General features: G+C 29.6%; 1 protein-coding gene across 1 annotated transcript in view; it reads left to right on the forward strand.

The window, feature by feature from the left end:
* LOC136989704 (serine-rich adhesin for platelets-like) overlaps window positions 1-17,200 on the forward strand; it is a 104,365-nt gene extending 87,165 nt beyond the window's left edge. The window contains exons 8-11 of the mRNA XM_067287942.1: window positions 1,104-3,308; window positions 12,621-12,890; window positions 15,446-15,589; window positions 16,080-17,200. Coding sequence (XP_067144043.1) covers window positions 1,104-3,308; window positions 12,621-12,890; window positions 15,446-15,589; window positions 16,080-16,138 — 2,678 coding nt within the window. The 3' untranslated portion in view covers window positions 16,139-17,200. The remainder of the gene's footprint in view (window positions 1-1,103; window positions 3,309-12,620; window positions 12,891-15,445; window positions 15,590-16,079) is intronic.
* The last annotated feature ends 7,453 nt before the right edge of the window (window positions 17,201-24,653 follow it).

The raw sequence follows: 24,653 nt of genomic DNA on the forward strand, positions 1-24,653 counted from the left end.
TAGGAAAGTTTAAAATAAGCTTCAAAACAAAATGTACAATCTCACATCAGGAATAATGTGTTAAATTTCACAACTTATAATTACATCACACATTTATGTTAAGTAAAAACCAGCTATTAATAAAAATATGCAAAAACTTTCCTTTCAAATCCCAATAAAATTATTGTAATACAGTAGTCATATTTTGCTATTTTGTATTGGATATGTGTATTTTTTGACTTTTTTATAATTTATATATGCTAGGCTTGTAAACTTTTTATTAAATTTGTGTTAAATCAGATAAAGATACTGATTTTTCTGTTATGCGGCCAGATTTTTCTTTCTGTTTCTGCGTTGGATAGGTTCTGCTATATACAAGTTAATTTACATTACTTACTTTTTGCAAAAAGTTCCAAGGCACTGAAGAAATTTTCTGTTAATGACAGGTTTTCGCTACTTACAGGTTCCATTATAGACAGGTTTGACTGTATATAGTTTATTATGTTAAATAGTAGTTGCTACTCAGCAGCCCAGTTTAGACAATCAGGAATTGCCATTGCTGTTACAGTTTCTAAGATATGGAGTTGAATATTACATAGACTGCTGTAAAAAGAGCATATATGTTAAAAATAACAATTTCTTTTAAAAATTATTTATCAGAATCTTTTGATTTGAATGGTAATTTTCAAAAATTCATTATTTATTTTTTAAACTAGTATAAAAATAATCTTTTATATTATTTTTGTTTAAATTTTCTAAAGGAATATCTCAAGTATAACAACAGATTGCAAAAGAAATTTGCATTATATACTGTATGTGCAATAATCTTTTAGAGCATAATTATGAATTTTTTTAATATTTATACTTTCATTTTTAATTACTTGTAACAGTGTTTAATTTATTTAACTTTTCAATGAAAGCTAATGTCAAATTCAGCTAAATTATTTTTCTTTTGCAAAATTATTTAAAAATTTTTTTGAATTCTAAAAATCTAGATTATGGTTTGAATTTAGATGCAAATTTTGAACTATAGATTTTTGGAAATTACTGTATTATACATATATTATTATTTTTTACTGTTAAAATTTCATATTATTTTAATTATTTTTTAAATTTTATTTCAGATTCTGTAAATCCATCAGAAAATATCTCAGCAGAAAAAGATGTTAAACTAGAGAATCTGTGTCAGAAGAATGAATATGATTTTTCAGATATGACTATTAATGAACTAAAATTGGATAATACACCAAATGAACAGACTTCTGGTGATAGTACTGTTAAGTTAAACAATGATAAAGATTCTGAACAGAATACTACATTTAACATTCCAAATGTTTCTGATTTTAATGCTTCATGTGATTCATCTGATCATATAACTACTACATTAACAGAAAATATAATTGCAGAATCTTCTGATATCACTGATAGTTTGACAATATCTAACAGTAAAAAAGATGATGATGATGATGATTCTGTAACTCAAGAAGATAAATCAGAAAGTTCTGTTCTTCAGTCTAACATGGATTCTATTGATAATAAAACTGTTGATTTAAATAATGAAAATTTAATTCATTCCAGGGAAGGAACTTGTCCAAGTTCTTTAACAACAATTATGCCTTCTACTTTAAATTTTAGTGGATCCACATCTGGAGTAACGTCTTTGCTATCTTCCAGCAAGTGTGTATCGATATCTTCTGACAATCTTGCAAGCAGTAAAGTGACGTTAATTTTTAAAGGAAATATTAACAGTTCTGGTTCAGTTAGTCAGAATCCTTCTTCACCAAGTGTAGTTCTTCCTATCAGTTCATCGAAGACTGTTCCAATTAAACTTGTCACGCTTCCAGGAGGACATTCGGGATTATCTGTTCGATCAACTAGTAATCCTGCAGTTGTAGAAATTATTGGTTCAACACCTGGTTCTTCACATACATCTGCATTGTCAAATTCATCGTCGTCATCATCATCTCCTGTCAGATTAGTGGTTTCAAAAGTTTCTCCTGTAAAAGCTAGTGTACCTGCAATGACTCCATCAGGCTCTTCTTCCATACGCAACATGGCAACAGTTGTTGTTAAATCTGTTGTTGTTACAGGAACTTCTTCATCAATTAAAATTGTGTCAGCAAAAGGTGCTATATGCACTACAACCACTGCCACCAATACAGTAACAACAGTTTCTACTTCTGGTTCTTTTGTGTTAGTACCATCTCCTTCTGTGTCAACTCAGTTATCTACTGACATTAATTCTGGAATCGAAAAATCTATTGTCTCTGTAGGTTCACAGTCCTTAAACAGTCCAGCAGTAGTACCAATTTCTACAGTGAATTCGGATGAACAAGCAGGAGGAAAGAAAGAAAACAAATTAGAGAATCTAACAGATAATGAGCTTTCTACAAATATAAATAAAGTACTTAAAAGTAAAACTTCAGAAGATGTACAAACAGAATTGTCATTAACTTTAGAGAATAAAATCGAATCTATAAATTCATTGACTGCTGAAGGTGATAGCTGTAATTCAGATGTGATAACTTTACTTGATGATGCAGATAAAGATACAGTAAAATCTGATTCTTCAAATATGTTAGTAGAGAAATCTTTAGAAGATTTTAGAAGCAGTGATAAAGAGTCTACATCGAGTGTGTATATAAATGAATCAGATGTCAAGAGCAATGAGAGTTATAATGAAAATAATATTTCTAAAGAATTAATAAATAGTTCTTCAATTTTAGAGTCAAAAACTAATGCAGAGTCAGTACAACAGAGTGAAACTGCACAAACCTCAAATATTAAAGAATGTGAATCTACTGAAACTAAAGTGAATTGTGACACTGAAAATGCTAATAATGATTGTTGTGAGTCTACCAATGATGAAAATAAAGAAAATGCAAAACTGTGTATTTCTTCTTGTTTAGAGGCTCAAGATAATAATGTTTTAAATGAAAACAAAAGTATAGAAAGTGCTGAAGAAGTAATCCGTCCATTTTCCCAATCAAATGAAGAGCAAGAATCTGAAGAAATTTCTCAACCAACTTGTACGGAAAGTGTTGAAGATAAATCTTCGTTTAAAGAAGAATTGCAGACAGAATCGTTTACTTCTCTAGTCTTTTCTAAGCCAACAAAACGGAAATGTTCTGAAAATGCAGCAGAATTGATTAAAGCATGTATGGGTGTTGAAGACAATCCAAAAAGAACATGTGGGGCCAAACAAAAAATTTCTGATGATATTTTGTTAGATGACAAAGAAGAAATTTCAGAAGATAAGCTAGAAATAGAACAGAGCTTACCAAAAAATTCTAAATCAAAGCGTGAAGACATTAACAGAAAATCACGCTGTAAGTATTTAAGTTTATTATTGTACTTTTTTAAGAGAGAAAAAGATCCACACACATTTATTATACATTTTTATATTAATTAATATTAAAACCAAGGTGATCTATTAAGAGTTGATTCACCTCTGTTTAAAAGTCAGTTATTTTCAGTATTTTATTATTATTAATTTTATTATTTAAAAAAAAAAAACTTTTATTAAATAGGTTTGTTGCTTTAAGATTAAATTCATATTACTAAATAGCTACCATTTTGTTTCTAAATTTAAACAGTTTTTTTTGTCTTTCGTTGATAATTATAGAATAACAATTTGAATTCAAAAATATTTTTATTAATAAAAATTAAAGTATACCAAAATTTAGAATCTAAGTAAAAATCATAAAAGTTTGTATATGCATGATAAAGACTGAGTTCAATTTAGAATTTTCACTTCGTTTAAAGTATACCATATTTTTCTGCAGATAACTCAAGATATAAGTGATGTAAAAAAAAGTTCATTTGAAATCAGGTGTAGGTTATACAATGAGCAATTTATTTGCTGATTTTGCACTTTCAATTTATTATGAAGTACTTAAAACAGTTTTTCTTTTGCTCAGTCACCAAGTGTGTCTAGAAAATTATGTAAACTCCTTTATGCATTGAAACATTTACCATAAAATAAATTAATGTATTTCTTTTGAATTAAATACTAGTTGATCATAATTAAAGATACTGTTTAGAGAGAGATTTTGTAGTCCAAATGTAACCATTGAACATTCTGAACAGATGACAAAAAGTTTTAAAAATAAGAGAGCACACAGAAAATTATTTTGTAATAGGTTATAAATTCATAAACTAGTTCATAAATTTTCTCAATTTATAGGTCATTACATACATTTATCCATGTCTGTTTTCATAAAGCGGATTTTCTATTTGCAAGTTCAAATTTAATTTATCTATTTTAAGTCAAGATATTTAATATTGGTTACTTGTTTTAACTGAATTTTTATAGGTATTACATTATATCTTTATTATTTTTGAGGAGTGTTCTTATTTATGTAAATTGTATACTTGCGTTTTTCTTTATTTATCATCAGACTATTAATTTTTGTGTAAATTTCAATTTTTTGCAATATTAAATTTGAATTTTATTTTAATATTCAGATGTTTAGATCAGATGTAGTAGTATTTATATTGTTAGCATAAAATTGTAAACAAGCAGGATCAGTGTTTATAAATAAATTGAATAACATGTGGGCTGATATGGAACATTGAGGTAATCCTTTGGATATAGTACACAAGTTAGATGTTTCATTATCTATTCTAATTGTGTAAGTTTGATTATCTAAATAACTTAATAGCCAATCCAATGATTTATCATAAAACTATGATTTTTTTTAATTTTTTTTTTAGTAGATTTACAAGTAGATTTATTGAGTTGTGTGCTTTGGATCAGTGGTTTTCAAAGTTATCAATTTGTGGATTAATAATGATACCATCCATTTCTTATCTTGTAAATATCACTTTACACAAAATATTTTGGCACACAATCTATCATTATCTATCTGATAACCTAATGCAACAGATATGTGATGCATGAAAATGTTCTTTTCTCTGGCTAAACAGCAAAAAATTGCATTTTAGAAAAATGAATAGGTCAGTCTGCAGACCATCTGACATGTCCTTTCAGTTTCTAGGGTAAATCCACCTTGACAATTATAAAAATTCCTGAAAGCTTCAGCTCTCATATTTTGTTTTATTTTATTGTCGTTATTTTTATACTTTTGTTTTGTCAGATTTGCAGGTAATCTTTTAATTACCTTTCGAAAAGCTTGAGAATTCTGAAATTTTTTAAATTTATATTTATAATAATTCATTTTCAGTCTTTTATATTATTCCATATTTCTGCTAGAATTTTTTTTTAGTTGATTTGTGATTTCTGTAGTATCTTCCTATTTAGAGTTTTTGTTTTTTTTTTATTAATCATTGTTGTTATTATAATTTGAACAGTATTTCTATCAATGTATGGTCTTAAATGGTGGTTCCATGATTTATGCTGTTTTCTTTTATTATATATATAAGAGAAAAATATTTAACTATACAAGATTGTCTGCAATTTACAACTCACGTTTTGATCAATCATAACTTTTTCATTAATCAAGATAGAGTTGCTATTATTTTCTAGATGTCAGTTAGCTCATAAATGAGATCAGTGATTGCCAGGTATGCCAGAAAAAATGATTGAGTCCTGGCTTGCTTTGCAACAATGAGTACAATGTGTTAATTTGTTTTTGATTGCAAAAAAAAATTTTGGAGGTTTGTCATTGGATTAAATAGTTTATTTGGAGGTTCAACACAGCTAGAAAGACTGTATTAACAATAAATAACCTCTTTGACATATTGAGCAACATAATTGATTCAGAATAACTGGATAACCCTAAATTAGTTATGCTGGCAAAAACTATGGGAGTTTTAAACTATTTTTTTTTTTTTTTTTTTTTTTTTTTTTTTTTTTTTTTTTTGAATTCCTGAATGATCACATTGTGCAGGGTGTGATCATTCAGGAATTCAATGCAATTAGTGTTGATCTCTGCTGAAAGGCATATAAAGCTGCTTCACTTCATTTTCAGATGCAATGCCTGCAACTGAAGTGAAACATCTTTCTATGCCTTTCAGCCTGAGTATATCAATCATGATGGCACTCAGGTTTATTTTGCAGTGGAGAACAGAAAGTAATTTGCATTGTAAAAAAACTCTCTACATTGTTTCATTAAAAAGTTATAATTAATCAAAAGGTGAGTTGTGAATTTAAGAAATTCTACACGGTGTCCTATATCATTGGAAAAAAAAAAATGCATATAGTTTCATGTGTATTTGAATTTTCTTAAATGTCTTTCCATAACAGTGTGTGTTGAATAAATAATCTAAAAGAGTTTTGTTATCGGAGATTATTTTTTATTATCAATATCAACATCTGAAACATGATAGTTATACATTAAAGCCAAATGATTGCTGCATTATATTGGGCCATATTATTACTATTATTAATAATTAAATGCTAAGTAATTAGGCACTGGAAGTAGGCATTAGGTACCATCACTTGCTAAATTTAATAATTAAAATTAAAATATTAATTTAATTTTAAAGGTTCTGGAAAAGAATCAGCTTGAAGTGGGATTCAAACCCACAACTCCCTTAGTATTGAGTAATTGAGTATGGTTATATATAAATTAATAGTTCTGGAAACAAAGATTGGTCAAAGGTCTGGTAACTGGCAATGTGACCACGTGGTAAATGAGAGCTGCCAGTTCAAGTCCCATTTTTGGCAGATTCTTTTCTTCCAGAACCTTCTAAATTAATATTTTAAAATTAATTTAATTTTAATTATTAAATTGCAGGCTACTTTAATGCTCGATTCAATATAGCAATTGTTTGGCTTATTATAGCCGTTATTATTTTGGTAATCTATATGGTTATGAGGTTATAACAAAAGTAATTAGTAGCTAGTTTAAATCTTTTAAATTATTTATTTTTTGTGATATACAGTAGCTCCTTGTTACATCATGCTTATAGGGAGACAAAGCAACCTGACAATATAATAGATGACACGATATAACTGATGTATCTATCCATTATTAACTAAAGTGCTTTTATATTCAGATGTATTTTATATGTAAAAAAAATAGTAATAATGATAGAGTAAATAAATCTTTCTTTTATCCATAAAAAGAAGTAATCAAATTAAATATGTAAAATGTTTCAGTTTGGAAAATGTTTGTCTATTTAGCAAAGTTAAACTTTCATTTATATTTAATAATAAAAAATATGTAATGAAATAATTTCACAGATATTTGTTGCAATATTTAACTTTTTCTTTTTCTTTTTAGCAAGATTTATTAATTCTTATTTGATAATAGTTGAACAAGTTTTGTGATTTCATTTTTTTCTAATTTTGTAGGTAGACAATCTGTAAACTTTTATTATTTAACTTTTTTGGAAATCATTATCTATTAATAATTGTTTGACTTTCAATGTTTTCATTTTCTTTAGTAATTTTACTTATAAATTTTATTTCCAAAATTCTGAATTTTTCATTCACAAATAATTGAATTTCATTGATAATTGTTTTGTGAAAACAGTTAATTTTTTTTCTAAATTTTGTCTAATTCAAGTACTATGTTATTGTTAATCATTTCTTCTAAGCTTAAAGTTGAAGGTATAACCAATTTAAAAGTTTATCACATGAAAATTTTTCCAAAAAAGATAAATTTAAATTCTTGCCTGAATGTTGTATTTTTGTGATTGTATTAATTGATATCGTTTCATAAATTCCTATATTTTTCCAACTTCTTTTGTTCTTTTTGCTTAGTTTTAACTTATTAACTTTTATTATTTCTGCACAATCAAACTGAAAATTTTGTTTACAGTGTATATAAATTAAATGTTCATTTGATTCAAAATATAATAATGGTTTAACATATCTAGCATATTTGATTTTTTTTTTTTTTTTGAATTGTAACATTTACTGAACAGGTGAGTGAAACAAAATCGCAATATCTTATTTGTCTGACCATTATAATCCTTCAGGTTTCTGCTATATAAACAGGCTCATTTTCCATTGAACTTGATGAAATTAGTCTGTTTGTTCCAGTATTATATTGAAACAGTAATACTGTTTTCACACTGCCATCAATGTCACTAATACCAATTATGATAGGTAATCATTCATTGAATTGTCAAAGATTCAACTTCACTTTCACATTGTATTGATATTTTTGGAATAGGGCATGCATATATTATATGCATTTAAAACAGGCCTGGCCAACCCAAATTGTTTCCCGGGCCACCTTGGTCACGTGTAACATTACGGTGGGCCATAATTTAGGCAAACATGCTTTTAAAAAAGTAAAACAAATACAAAATGAATAAGATTTTATTGTTATACCAAGAGTTCGTACTCGCACTTGCGCATTATAACGATGTCACATGCAAATTTTCATTTATTTAATTGTTTTGGTATACACATAATGGGAAACAAAAGCAATATTATATATCTATTAAAACTTAACGGGCCACACACTTTAACATGACAGGCCGCATGCAGCCCGCGGGTTGGCCAGGCCTGATTTAAAACATTAATGTTAATAATATATTTATTTTGAAAGCAATTTTGTATTGTTGAAGTACTTGTGTTATAAAAAAGATTTTAATACAATCGAATGGTGTATGCATCTAGTATTATATCTAATTGGTGTGGACTTTTAATACTGCAAAATTAATACAGTTAAATAGTAGTTCAAAGTTTGAGAGAAAAGTCTGTTATATTAATAAAATATTTCAAAAATTACCACTTACACACTCAATATGAAGGCAGGAGTTAATGAACTGATAAAAATAATAAGATAATACCATTTCATTTTAATAATTTTGAATGCATAACAAAACAATTTGATTTCTTTTCCAGTTTATTAAATTTATCCTTTAATAAATTTTCTCTATATATATATTTTTATGCGTGCATTATACAGGATTTGTTAATGAATAGTAATAAATAAATAAATGGCTTTTTTCTTTTTTCACAGCCATGTAGATTTATGGTTGTGGATTAATAAACTACTTTAAATTAATAAAACATGTTATTTTTAGTTTTAATAATTCAGCAATTTTAAGAAATATATAACTGTTAATTAGAAACAATAGCATAATATTATGTGCTTAGTAAGTCAAATGCTGTTTTATTTCACCAATATGCCATACTGTAAGGGACACAAGGGTCATGGAATTTAAAACAAAGATTTGAGTAGGAAACCCTGTATATAAATATCAGTATGATATTTATATACAGGTATATAATATTTTTATATACAAGGTTAATAAAATAACTTATAACTATTACATCATATTCATTTTCATTTATCTGTATTATACACAAAATAAATAAAGGACATATAAATATAAAAATAACTTTATTGGAATATTAAAAACCAGAATTTTCATAGGTGATATAGTTTGATAGAGAAAACATAGAAAGCTTTGCAAAAAGGACTTATAATACAATACTGGACCAATTATCTGACAAGCTTGAAGTGGTCTAGATTTCTGGATTTTTCAGTTTTTTGGACCCAGACTGAGTAAATACACTGGCAGAAAATAAAATCCCAACACTAAGAAAAAATTAGAGGAATGAAATTCAGGCAAAGCATTTGTCTAGGTAACATATTTATTTGATTGAATTTTTAAAGTCACAGGCTAAAGTATGTGCGAGAAGATCTATTTCAAATGTGAAATGTTGGTATATTAATAACCGCTGTAGTCGCCACGATTTTGAATGCAAGCATACAAACGGGCATGCATTGTGCTGTACAGGTGGCATATGTCATTTTGTGGGATGGAGTTCCATGCCTGTTGCACTTGGTCAGTCAAATCAGCAACAATTAATGCTGGTTGTGGGTGACACTGAATTTGTCGTCCAATAATCTCCCATACGTGCTCAATGGAAGAAAGATCTGGTGATCTCACAGGCCAAGGCAACATGTCAACACTCTGTAGAGCACATTGGGTGACAGCAGCGGTATGAGGACAAGCGTTATCCTGTTTGAAAACACCCCCTTGAATATTGCTCATGAATGGCAGTACAACCAGTTCAATCAGCAGTCTGACATAAAAATTTGCTGTCGAGGTGCTTGGGATAATGACGAGAGTGCTCCTGCTGTCATAGGAAATCACTCCCCAGACCATAAATCCTGGTGTAGGTCCAAAGTGTCTATGCCGCAGGCTGCCAGGTGAGCACTTGAAATCAAGCTTTCTTCCAACCAACATATGGCCATCACTGGCACCAAGACAGAAACAGCTCTCATCTGAGAACACAACAGATCTCCACTCTGCCCTCCAATGAGCTCTCTCTTGACACTACTGAAGTCACAGATGACAGTGATTTGGAGTTAGTGGAATGAACACCACAGGGTGTCTGGCTTGGAGCTGTCACTCTGGCACCAACAGAAGCTCTAATTTCTGCTGCAGATGCAGTATGATGCACCACAGCCAGCATTGAATATGGCGGTCTTCCCTCTTAGTAGTGGCCTTGTGCGGCCAGACCCAGGTCTTCTTGAGACAGCACCTTCCCATGATAACAGCTGCCAACAGTTTGCAATCATGCACAGTGGATACATCTTTGCCAAGTCTTTCTGCAATAGTGCAGAAAGAAAATCTACCTTCTTGTAGCCTTATTACATGGCCTTGTTCAAACTCAGAAAGCTGCTGATACTGCCTTCATCTCCTTAAAGGATTCTTGACTCAAACCTTAACTCACAATGCTCAATCCAGATTATAAATAACGCTTAAGAAGTTTACATCGCATATTTACAGCAAATGTGATTTGCATGTTCATAGTGGCACTACTCACACCACTCTTCTTCGTCTAGCACAAAATTTGAATAGACGTCATCTTTCAGATATGAAAACACACCTACCAAGTTTCGTTTATCTAGCACAGGAGGTGGGGAACTTTTTAGCCATTACCCCAAAATATTTGTGTAAGTTGATATTACCCCCCTCATTTTGAAAAGGAGAAAATCGATACAAATTTAAATTAAACACTATTTGTTGAATCATTTTACACTGAAAATGAATGAAAATAATAAATAATAGAGAAACCAAATAAAATTATCATTTTGGAACACAATAATTTCATTGAAAACTTTTACTCTTTCAGTTTTGGAGAAATTCCTTATTACCCCCAATAATTTCATTTTTACCCCATTTGGGGTATTTTACCCCAGTTCCCCAACCACTGATCTAGCACAACTCTTTCTTGGTGTTGGGATTTTATTTTCCACCAGTGTATATACTGAAAATATGAAATAAACAAAAGACAGTAAAGAATGGAATTGTATGTTACACATTGTATGCCATTAGTCATACTATAGCTTACCAAATGAAAATAGCCATTTTAAAAAATAGCCGTATTGTAAATGTTTTTCCTTTTTAGTTATTATTGGGCTGCAATTTGAAAAAATTGTAGACCTATAAATTCCCACTATCATCTGTCCATCCATCTTTCCTTAATCTAGAGAACAGAGTTAGATGAAATCTGAGATCAGATATGGAAATTCACTATATGCAAATTTCTGATGCAAACCAGAAGACACATTATTTCAATTCAAAACCTTTTCCTCAAAGCAGTTAATAGATGATTAGCACGACTATATTGTTAAAGGAAAAGTATGATGTACAGGAGCAAGCCACTACTAATTTGAGGTAGAGAGCATATATTTTAAATTAAATAAATTAAGAATAGCAGCCTGGCATCGTGACAATGTCGCAATAAATAAATTTATTTACAAAATGAGCGATTAATTTTATTTAACTTTAAATTATAATATTTTTAATTAATATAGAAATTACAATTGCCTATTAATCCTTAACTCTGTAAATTATACTATGTTGATCCTGAAAATCATTAATACAAATTTTCAGTAAATCAAACTAATTACTGTTCCCCTAGCAATTTGTATTAATGCAAGTTGACTGTATAGTTAATCGGAGCCTCACTGTCCCTAAGCTTTCCATATCTGATTTTGACTTTCATCTGTCTAATGCCATTCTCAAGATTAAGGAAGGGCAAACAATTGTAGGAATTTATAGGTCTACAATTTTTTCAAATTGCAACCCAAAAAATGATCAAGCAAATAGTTCATGAATTGTAAAAATTCATTATTACATTATATATACTTTATGTCACATGTTGAACAAAAGATTTTTGTGTGTGATTAAAATGTCAAGAAATAATTTGTTTATTTAGTGATATACTGAAGTCATTACATCTTATGTTTACTTGTTTTGAATTCAGTGTTATCCCTTTCTTCAGTTTTAATTGATTTGTGCCATTTGTAATATACACAGTTTAGATTCACTACTTTTTATAAAATTAATTTTACAAAATTTTAATTCTATTTCTTAAATTCTGTACTTACCAAAAAAGAAAGAGAGAGAGAGAGAGACACTATTTTAAATTTTGTATGTAGTGAGAAGAAGCACAATATATCAAAATGATAAAGGTCACTGACAGGAATGAGAGAAATGAAGATGCTGGAAAATAGGCATAACTAATAAATTTTAATTTTATGTTAAGAAATTACAAGTACCGAATAGAAGGTTGAACAAAAAAAATCTACATATTAATATACAGAATTAACAAATACTTAAAGTAATAATCTTTAACTATTGATTAAATAACAAACTAATTTTTATATGGCACTAATAGTAATTCAAAATGCATTATTTTTTAAAATATTTTCATTGATTGCTTACTTATGTTTGTATTTTTAATTATAAAATAGCACAGAGAGGTTCAAGTGAAGATGAAATGAGTTTAAGTGAACTTGCTAGTAAGTCACGTGCCAAAACTCGGCCAAATGGAGAAGACCATGCAATTGTTACACCGACAAGAATGAGAAACAGTACCAAGGACTCAGAGAAAGATGAAGTAGGAAATATTCGAACAGGAGGCAGACGTTCTGGATCTAATGAATCCAGAAAGAGTGATGACACAAAGGGGCGCACTTCTTATCGAGATGGCAGAAGAGATGGAAAGAAAATTGTACAAGAAGGTAATAAAGATTTATATTAATGATAAAGTTTTAATTTGTTTTAGCATAGATTAACAGATTTTTGTATTTAGAGATTATTTGTATGCAGTATATTCAAATTACATCAATTGTATGTTTTAAAAATATGAAAAAGTTTATCCTGTCTACACATTTCTATTTAAAGTACTAGCATGTAATGTAAATATGAAAAATACACAACAAAAAAATAAAAAATAATTTATTATATTTATTATGTAATAAACTCTCTACATTCTATATACTAGTATACATAAAATTAATTAATAATTACATGCTATAAAGTGAATCAATCAGCAATAAAAAGACTTCAAACATGTTTTTCGGAAAGAACAATTTGTTTCTTTAAATTATTTCAAAAACGATTAAAATTAAATTTTAATTCAGAATATAAGAAAAAGAATTAACTCGTTTGATTTAGAAATTTTCCAAGGATTTCATAATTATATAAATACACCAATGAGTACATTTACTGTAGTAAAATATTATTCTAAAAAGCTATAAACTTAACAAAATTCCGATATTTTAAATTTTATTGAAATTTTGTTATTTCTTATTCCTGTATTTAGTTTTTTTTCCTATTTATTATTCACATTGTGTTCTGTTTAAGGTATATATTTAAAACTACAAATAATTATTACAATAAGTACATTTTTTTAAAAAATATAAATAATAATATAATTGAGGGGCTGAGTGGAAAAACAGCACATCCCAAATCAGGAATTTTTTGAGAAAAAGGAGGATTTGTGTTTCAATTCACCATCATTTCAATATACAACCTCTAGGGCATGCAACTGAATTGAAAGTTTCTTAGATGGATTGATGATGCACAAATTCAACTTTGTTAGTAACTCTTTTTGTAATTTTGTGAGATATTACAATGAAGGGACTGAGTGGAAAAATGACTTTTATTTTAATTTCTATTAAGAGCAAATATCATCATATTTTAAATTTAAAAATATAGAGAGACCTTTATATTAAAAATAATACATCCAAAAGAAAAGGATAAATCATATCTAGTTAAATTATATTATTACTAGCTGACCCAGCCAAGTGTTGCTGTGGCTCAAAATGTATCTATTATAAATGTATAACACTTCCCCCGTGGGGGGAATTTCAAAAAATCCCTTCTTAGTGTACATTGTCTTGACGTACCCTATTAAAACGCAATCAAAAACGCATCTAAAATAGTATAATAAAAGCTGAGTTCTTCACAGTAAGCCTTAATCCTGTCACTTTTCCCGCTGGGGAATATCGAAAAATCCTTTTTTAGTGTATATTCTGTTGACGTAACCTATTAAAATGCAATTAAAAACACAAAAAACCGCATGTAAAATAGTATAATAGAAGCCGAGTTCTTCACAGTAAGCCTTAATCCCGTCCATCTCCCCCCACTGGGGGGAATTTCGACATGTATATTATATAAAAACACGTGCGTATTCGAATGCAACGTTGTGTCAAAATTTCAAAGGAATCGGTAGGAACAAACGAACGTTATATTTTATTTATATAGATAGAAGATAGGAAATGATCTGCTTTAGTCCATTCTCGCAGAAAAGCAGAATGCCTGACAGAAAAGCAAACTTAGGTCGTCAGAAGTTAGCACCATCTGTTGGACATAAAAGCCTTAATCCACATATAAATATATTTTTGAAAGGGGAGAAATGGTGTAGGGGTATGAAAAATAGATAGTAGCCGATTCTCAGACCTACTGAATATGCATATAAAATTTGGTGAAAATCGGTAAAGCCGTTTCGGAGGAGTACGGTAACAAAAATTGTGACACGACAATTTTATATATAAGATTATGCCAGATGATAACTAATTTGTGCAATATTTTATATGGTATTAAAGTTGGTTGTAAATTTTCATCCTAGCATGGTATATACTGGTATTTCAAACATATAAACCAAATCAGCTGAAAATGTTAAGCTGGATTTTTGTAAATATAAATAATGTATTTATTAAAATCCAGAAATATTTTGTTTTCATTTAAATGATGATTAATTCATATGTATTTTAGGCATATACAAAAAGTTATAATTATATTCATATTTACAAGTAGTTTGATATTTCCTCAATATTAATGATGGTGTTATAAAATAATACTACAAAAGTATATTTGTTTTCTTAAATAAATGAGAGAGTAAAACAATATATTAATTAAAAGTAGTTACCAAAATATAAAATGTATTAAAAAATTAATTTTTTCTGCAAATAATACAAATTAACTCAAGTTTTCTGAAACAGAGTCCACCTGTTTTGTTGGAATTATCAAACTATAAGATGTTATGCTCAAATATTAAGGTTTACTCATGCTATTTTAGTTCAATAACTAATAAAATAGATATACTTTTACTCTTACATTGTCATTTTGCATTTATTGTTGTTTGAAGAATGTATGAAGAGAAGTAAATATTCTGTTTCTCTTCAATATATTAAAGATTTAAATGTTTTTATTTCAGTTACATCATAGAATTAAAATTTATTGTTTCAGTATATTAAATTATTTTATACTATTTTTAATATTCTGTTTGCAGCTCAGGAAAGGCATTCGCCTACTAGAAGTGGAGCACAGCGCAATACCCGAGGACGTGAACAAGATTCTAAATTGATTGGCGGGCAACAAGCAAATAAAGATGATGATGCAACTCCGGCTAAAAGAAAGACAAGGGGATCCGGAGGTCAGTATTTATTCTGTTCATTTTAAATTTATATTGGCTGACATCTTTAATTTTTCTGTGCAAAATGATTACAATGGTAATAATATAATGGTTTAATCAAATTTAGATATGATCTTCACTAATTAATGTTATCAATATTTCAATTTTCATACATATACAAATACAAATATTCTGCATAACTAAAACTGTTTAGAACTTTTAGGTTTATTGAAAAGCTCTCTCCTTATTTTATTAATAATGTGAAATTTGCACACTGTTTTATATAATTAAAATGTGAGAGCTTGGGTGCAAAATTTTATGTTAAAGCAGTTGCAAATGAATTTAATTTTACAAATAATGTTTATATATCAAAATTATTGGATTTTGATTGCTGATTTATTTCGTTTTAAAGCCTTGCTTATGAATGTCAAATCAACTTGAATAATTAACAAAGCATTCAAATTTTTTAAAAAATATTTAATTTTTATATACAAAAACATTTTTATTTCAGAACATCAAGAATGTGTTCCAGCAAAAAGAAGACGCTGTTCTAAAGATAGTCATAGATAGCCAAGAATGGAACATTATGGGTATCAGTTATAAATTATGTGCAATGTATACAGCCTGTAGCACATATAGTATTAACAATGGAAATCCTAACCATTGTTTGTGAACTCCACCGATATATTTCTAGAGACCAAAGCATTGATCTGCCAGTCATGGAACTTACCAAAATTTTGACTAATTGATTGACTGACTTCATGTACATATTTACCATGTACATAACAAGATTTTTGGAAAATTCTGATGTATGTGTGGTGTATAGAGAATATACGAGTGGTGAATTTCAAATGGGTCACGTCAACTCATTTTGAATCTGGCATCATGCCATATTGAATTGCCATCAGTTTTTTCTCCCCTTTTAATTAACCGATTTGATGCCTGGAAATGTTTATTAGAAGTTTTATGTTGTTTTTTTGTAATCAACAAGTCACATTTGTGTTCATCAGTATCAGAAGTGCATGTCTTCAGATAAGTGCATTTATTTTTTGTGACAGTTTTGAATTGCCAGATCGACATCCATCTTATGCATTGCCAGGCTGGATGGTATCAATGTCTAGCTGCAACATACACACTAAATCCCAGATTAAAAAAAATGACATTACCTCATGTTGTTAAGAATAATTAATATAATTTTTTCCCTTTATTCATATCCTTCCCTTCATGTGTATAGATCTTTCTCATTATTGAATCATAGAATAAATAAATAAGAGATACAGGTTGACGGGACTGAGCCTGTTCTGTCATCCAGCCTTTAACTTATCACATGTATATAAAACATCACCTTTTGCTGACCTGATGTCAGTATTTGTAATTGAAAATTGGTAAATCAAATTATGGTGTGGAATGTCTAAGGTAGGAAAAAGAAAGCATAACAGAGTATTTACTCATTGCAGTAGGTACAGTCCTTTCAGCGAAAATAAAATCGAGACTGTCCAAGCAATCTGCAACATTGCTTTCATAACCTGTTAAAGACTCCCACCTGTAAAACTTGTGAATATATTTGTACATTTGTGGCTTGTATCATCGTCCTATGTATAAGAATGACACACTAAACTCACAAAAGCTTTTTATGATTTGTTGTAAAACTTTGAAAACACATCACACATAAAACATTACATTCATTACACTTGTACACAACAATTAGTTTAGATCAATTGCCTTTCCTTTCTTAGCTTGTGTATTTTTATACTTCAGCCTCCATGATCAATAAATAAACTAAGATGCAACTATGTAATAATACTTCTCTGAGTTTTAAATGAAACAATACAGGTCTCCAGTTCTTTTAAAACAGAGTATGAAAGCATATATTTAATCCACAGAACTATTTTGGAATAATTACAAATCTTTATTGTAATTTTTATATGAATCTTGTTTACAATAAGAAATTTTTATTTGGAAAAGTAACAGAAAAATTCAATTCCATCTGTTATAATTGAAAAAGGTTGTGGTGGGGCTCACAACATTATACAGTATATGCAATTCGATCAAAGTATTTATTAAAATAAACTGTCAAATAAATCAAATATTCATCAGAGAAATCATCTTGTATTTCTATATCTTATTAAACAACTTTATTTTTAAGAAAGAAAAGAACATTTTCCTTATAAAATGTTTGGCTATTTATAATTTTAAAATTGACAGATAAAAAAAAAAATATTTAAAGATTTAATTCATCAATGTAAATAATTACTTTGCAAAGAACACTATCCTGTTTTAATAATTAAAATATATTTTAATGAACTTTTATCAAAATTTTGCAGGTTATTAAAAGTTTTCCATCTTGTTGATAGTCTTAATTTTTTATTAAAAATGAAAATAATGAACTAATATAAGTAAATTAAAATGCTTGATTTCAATATTCATCAAATATAAATAATTTCTAATTTAAAAATAATTTTCAGATCAAATAATTTTATGTAATTTTTTTCCCCAACTGAAACCTCTAATAATCTATTTAACGATTGATATTTCACTACAAAGAAAAATAGCCAATAGTTTTTAACTCGATAAAAACCACGTTTGGTCATTTTCTAGTGGAATTTAATGTTCTTTGTAATATTTAACTTATGAAAGAAAAAAATTTTTATTAACAACAAAATTTAGAATGTAAATTATTTTTCTAAAATATTTGCACAATAAGAAACCTCATAATTTAGAATATACATAAATTCTATTCATGTAAAAATTATTGACTGAAAATAATTATTTTTAAATAGTTGAGAGTTAACGTTATTAAAAATGGCTGCATCCTTCTTGATTGATGTTGAAGACTACAGATGAATTGAAGAAAATATTCATTTTCTATTAACGTGTAAATTGATTAGAGTACAAAAAGTGTCGCACACGATATCGGATTAACAATTAAGAATTTTTTAACTCGCAAATTCAGTTAAAACACTAAAATATATTCATTTTATATTTTAATCTATTTATATCAGTGTTTCCCAACCTTTTTTGTGCTATGCCCCACCTAAGTCTTTCTAAAATTCTTATGTCCCCCCCCCACATATACGTTGAACTCTTTTGGAAGATCTCTTGTCGTTTTCGTTGAAGTTTTTCTTGCACTTAATTGCCACACTGTTTTATGGTGACCACGAGAAAACCCGATCCTTTCATCAAAGTCTCTTGCACTTTCCAGTCGTTGCCAAACGCGATCTGAAACACCACAACTCGTGTCTGTCCACCTCGAGGTCTGGGCAAAGAATGTCCTTTCTCCTCTTTCACTAGCCTAAGGGCCTCGGTCATCTCTTTGTTCTCGGTGGTTCCCAGAATTGTTAATCCTACCCAAGGGAAAAGGGTTATAAAGGAAAGTTCTAGAAGGAAAGGGAAACGAAGAACAAAGAAAACTAAAACTAACTAAAATCAATATTTTCAATAAATATGGCGTACAGCGGCTATATGGTTAACTTTAACTCTGGACAAGTGCAATTTCGAATTGCCCCCCTTAACAATCGAATTGCCCCTCTGTGGGGCGTGGGCCCCACATTGGGAAACACTGATTTATATTGTTTCTGTTTAAGATATTGTAAAGTTTTTACAAAATTCTTTTTTAAGGTTAGAAGTTATGCACTTATTAAAAAGGTACTTAATTAGTATGAAAAGAAGAATGAAAAAGATTCTCATAAATGGGTTACAAGAGGTAAAAGGTATTGGTGATTAGCATTCAAAATTACAATTTATTTAAATTTTCATTTCATAATTTCTACAGAAGAAAATAGTTGGGGTAAACTGAAATAATTATAAAATTTAAGCCTACTTGAAACTAAACTAAAATAAGATCAGTTTAAAACATTGGTTTCAGATTATTCCTGAAATTAAATCACGTCCTTTAGAATCTGCCATCTTCATCGTAGTAATGGAATTCTTTTAATCGTAATTTTAAAATTTTGATAATAGAAGTAATAAATTTAATACGACCATTTATGACTATAAAGTAATTAACTGGCTTATATTCAATGAAATGCTGTTATAAATCAAAATAATGTCTTATTTCAACAATTATATCTTTTTTTTTTTTTTTTTAAGATAAATTGCAGATGATTATAAAAACAATATATAAAACTATTTAAAATATTATGCTATAGCCTATATAGCATGCATTTAACATTTCATAAAAGGAAAATGTTGCATTTAAGGAAATAAATAATTAAATAAATAACTATTCACCATTCTTTGAAGAGCAATAATATTGCTATATAACAATATTAACTTCATCTAAATTGTATTATTTTCAGCATCATTTCATAATTTTATCCTTTCTTTTGATATATAATAATTTTTGAATTATAAGGATTATTAATCTGATATTATTATAACGTTTTTTTACAACAGTAATAAAAATATTTATTCATACCTCAACTTCAGCTTTCACACACACACACACACAGCTGTATTTCCTTGATTGTAAGATACAATGTTTCTATTTCAAAGAAAAAAAATACATAAACTGCCATTTTCAACTGAAAATATGACAATCAGCATCCATCATGAGATGACTGCTGATAATGTCTTTTCTCTATTGCTTAATGCTCATACCTGTTCAAAAGAGCTTTAATTTAAACACACAGCTATTAAATTCTAAAAATGTTTTTTCGATAGCATTATAATAAGCATTATTGTGTGTTAAAGCTGCTGAACATTACCTATTTTATGGCATTTCTGTTGCTTTTCTTAAGAAAACTTTACACCATAAATTTGAATAGGATTTTATCTTAGAATCAAGGAAATAATAAACCTGAAATGAATTATGTCTTTTAATTCAATAAATTAAAATTTATTAATATAAATGTTAGATCTGTGATAGACAAAATAGATTTAATTAAATATTATAATTATTAATTTTAATACGAGATGGCGCCTAACTCCTCCCTCTAGTGTCGTAATTATTTATTCCAAATTATAGCCCGACGATTTATGGCAGTGGTTGGTGTGTTGTTGCTTTGCATCGGACTATTAGGGTTATTGTTTATATGATTGTTTCTCTGACAAATAATCAAAAGCTTTAAATACTGTGTTATTTCAAATCACTAATCAGAAGGTGGCTATATAAAGTATATCATCATCGGTAGATTAAATCAATAATCAAAATTTAAATGATGATGATGCCAAATATCACAGCTATATTATTTATTTCTGGAGAACATTACATCTGACTTCACACATACAGGATGGGGAAATTCATTCTCTCTCTAGAAAATGAATGGCTGAAACAAGCAACTATACCATTGAAGAACATGCAATCTCTAGTTATTGGGTTTATAAAAGGAAAAGAACAAAAAACAATGGAAGAAGCATTTGCAGACTTCAGCAGAGATTTGAACAATAGCCACCTCTTAAAAGAACACTTTTCTAGTGGACCATATGATTTTTACAAGTGGTAATCCTTAAAGGATAAGCTTAGGTATATACCAATTCTTCAGAATGTTTCTGTATTGATTCTATGGGTGATCTCAGTAACAACTTAACTTTGTTGCATTTTTCACATCTGATGGAAGATCTGCTGCTGCTTCAATTATATTTTGCACTACCTTGTAAAAATCTTAGCCTCCTCCTAAAGCAACACTTTTCCAATAGGAGCGTATCATTTATATTTCTGCTGAAAGTCTGTAAATGCTTCTTCCATTCTTCTTTCTGTTCTTTTATCTCAAACAACAAATGGAACATATAAATTTTCTACAGAAGTGAAGGATTTTGTGCCCACCCTATCAATTAAACAAGCAAAATACACTTAATGAACCTCCTTGAAAAATGCCTCTCCTTAAGTCCACTCTGGATAGTGGGTTTAAGGTCAGACAACACTAAATGTGGATACAACATCAAACTCAACAGAACAATACATATTACTTATCTCAGGTACTGTACTGTACATGCGTGACACAAAACACTATGCATCTACTCAAGTACAACTAAATCACCTATTAGAAGTTAACTTATTACACTGGTATTCAAATGGAGTTTAGCCTAGACAATTTAGAACATTTCACATAGAAAAAGGAATCTGGAGTGAGATATTTTTGTACTTGGAAATGGTGATATTATTGAATCCATAAATGAGGGCAAAGTCAACAAAAATTGAATATTTAGGATTCCAACAGGCTAAACTCACAGAGAATGCCCAAATAAGACAAAGACTAACAAAAGAATACAACAGAAAATTGAACCAAATACCAGCAACACAGTTGAATGCAAAATACACAATTAGTGCAGTCAACATATACGTCATCATTGGACACACACAAGTAGAACATTCCAAAGGAAAGCATGAATATTAACAAGACATAACAATCCTGACTCGGCCTTATATCAATAAATCTTCACAACAAACATACAAATATTGCAAGAGACTGCAAACATGGTGATTTTTTTTTTCATAAAAAAAATCATCATAATTATACAAAGTTGTAATTCTTGCAAACAAAAATAATACATTATTAAATCAGAGAGACAGACACTATGAAGCAGTCTTGGATGTAGGAGCCTCACTGTAAGCACTGATGCTCTTGGCCAGGATCATGTTGACAGAACTGCATTAAACTTCTGGCCGACTCACGGATGCTTCTTCGGAGAGATGAAAGGTGATTGCCAAAGAAGACCAGGTCATAAACACAAGAAATTACAAGAATTGCATTTTAAAAGACACATGCATGACACTTGTAGAAAATGCCATAATTGTTATCAGGTTGCAGCTTTTAACAAAGCCGAATACTTTGACATAACCAAATAGTAAATATAACATCAAAACCTTGTATGCAAACAAACTATTAAACATTAGATAACCTAATAAATAGGATTTAACAATTTGGAGGGCTTATCACACCAAGGCCAACAAAAAGAAGGACCAGATCTTTTACAAAAAAGTTAGTCTTTAATAATCATATTTCAAATTTAGATAGGGATGCATTTCAGGTACAAGGACCCCTCATCAGCTTACAAACACATGACACCAACATAACAATTATAACAACAATACAAAGGAATATTTAATATATACAGTGCATTGTATTTACAATTTTTAATGTAACCCATATACTAAAGAACTAAAACTATCCAGCATAAAATTTTTCAATACAATGACAATGTGATATATTATTTGAGACAGAAAATCAAACATTTACTGCCCACATTTTCCAAATTCTGGTAGATGGTTCCACTATTAATAATAATTACTGTTAAGTGTATTAAAAACCAAAAAGGGAGAAACTACTTTTGGGGGGGGGAACTTCCCTCTTTACTAGAGGGAAACTACTTTTTTTGTAAAAAATCTGGTCCTTCTTTCTGTCGGCCTTGGTGTGATAAGCCCTCCAAATTGTTAAATCCTATTTATTAAGTTATCTAACTCTATCTAATTTATAGTCGTGGGCTAAAAGCATTGTTTATTATTAAACTATTAAACAGTCAGAAACCATACTACAAGTACAGATTCATAGAAAACAATATACACAAAATATACTATTGATAAAGCCATAAGCACAGACATAACTGTACAAAACAGCCACAACATACAAAATGCGTTACTTATTTCTTTAGTATAATAATCAGAACTCATCCACGAAATAAAGCATCTGTGGATAATGGATGCAGGTGCTTATTATGCCTGTAGTTCTTTCTTGCACAGGTGTAATAACACATACACCTACCATACAGAAATTTAGAAACATCAGACTTCAGCAAGTATGTACACCACATTACAGAAAGCTACCATACTAAACACTGTGTCACGTAGTCAGAAATCCGGGTTTAAGAATTACAGAAACGGCACAAAAAACAAATGTTTTGTCAGTCTTCACTTTCGATCTGGCATAGCACTAGAACCAGGTATATGCGCTGTGTAGGATACACTCCACTAACACCATATCAAGTGTAAGAAAAAATTATACTCTAAAAAAAATCAGATATGTTTCTTAATTTGCAAACATTTTCACTTAATATTTGCTTGAATTAATACGATGATATAATTTATAGAACATGAGCAACTTTTAATTATATATAGAAAAATTGTGGATTCAGTCGGGCCTAGGTAAGGGTGGTGAGGGACGGGACCCAACATATTCGGAAGAGATCCCCTTGAAAAATTCCGGGGGATTTTTTGACTGCCTATATTCGATATCGGGTCCTCTAAAACGATAGGCTGACGCCTTATCTCCTCGACCATTCGCTGTAAAACATGGCAGATAGCGAGAAACTACGTTAGCACATGTAGAAAACGAACACTCCTATTATGTAAAATTAGGATTAGGGATTTTTCGTTAATAATCTTGATTGAAATTGAATTTTTCTTCCTCTTCAAAGTAAGCCCTATAAAAACTCAACAATTATTGTTGAGTTTGCTTATTGTCTATGAAGTTAAGCAAAAATTAACTTTTTTTTTTTCGTCGTTTTGTTGGGATGTTGAAACACAACACACTGACAATCTGCCGAAGAGAAAGTCTCCTGGGAAGACTTTTTATGAGAAACTGGCTCCTATTTAGGTGTTAGACGCAAAGAAAACACAAAAAACTCCATATGACCATTCCATTGGCGATGCGCGACTACCTACCAGTGTTCGGGGGTTTTATCATAGCCACTGATGAACAAAGAAAAAGTTTAGTCCAAAGAAAATAAAGGTTAATTGTCTTACCGAATCATCAGAAGAAAGCCAGATGGCTGATAAGGTTTCAGTTTATCGCTCTGGGAGCAATAGCGTAGCGAGGGGGGTGCAACGGGGTGTATCATGCACCGGGCGCCACTCTCAGAGGAGCGCCCAAATGGTCTCCAAGACAAACTATATGTGTTTCTGGAGGAGGAAGAGGGGCGCCAATAAAGTGTCGGGCACCAGTTATGCCCCGGGCGCCAGTTAAGTTCGCTACGCCACTGTCTAGGAGACCCGGGAACGAATCCGAGCAATTTGAAAACCCCAAGAATTTTTTCCATAGACGTCTTCACCCAGTCCTTCACCACCCTGCCACCCCATTGTGAACCTCGTAGAACCCACGATGGGCTTGATAAAGAAATAAAGGTCCTCGGCAGAAGGAATAAAATAAAT

This window comes from Centruroides vittatus, unplaced genomic scaffold (assembly GCF_030686945.1).
Source record: "Centruroides vittatus isolate TY-2023 unplaced genomic scaffold, ASM3068694v2 scaffold_752, whole genome shotgun sequence".
In the NCBI taxonomy this organism is placed as follows: Eukaryota; Metazoa; Arthropoda; class Arachnida; order Scorpiones; family Buthidae; genus Centruroides; species Centruroides vittatus.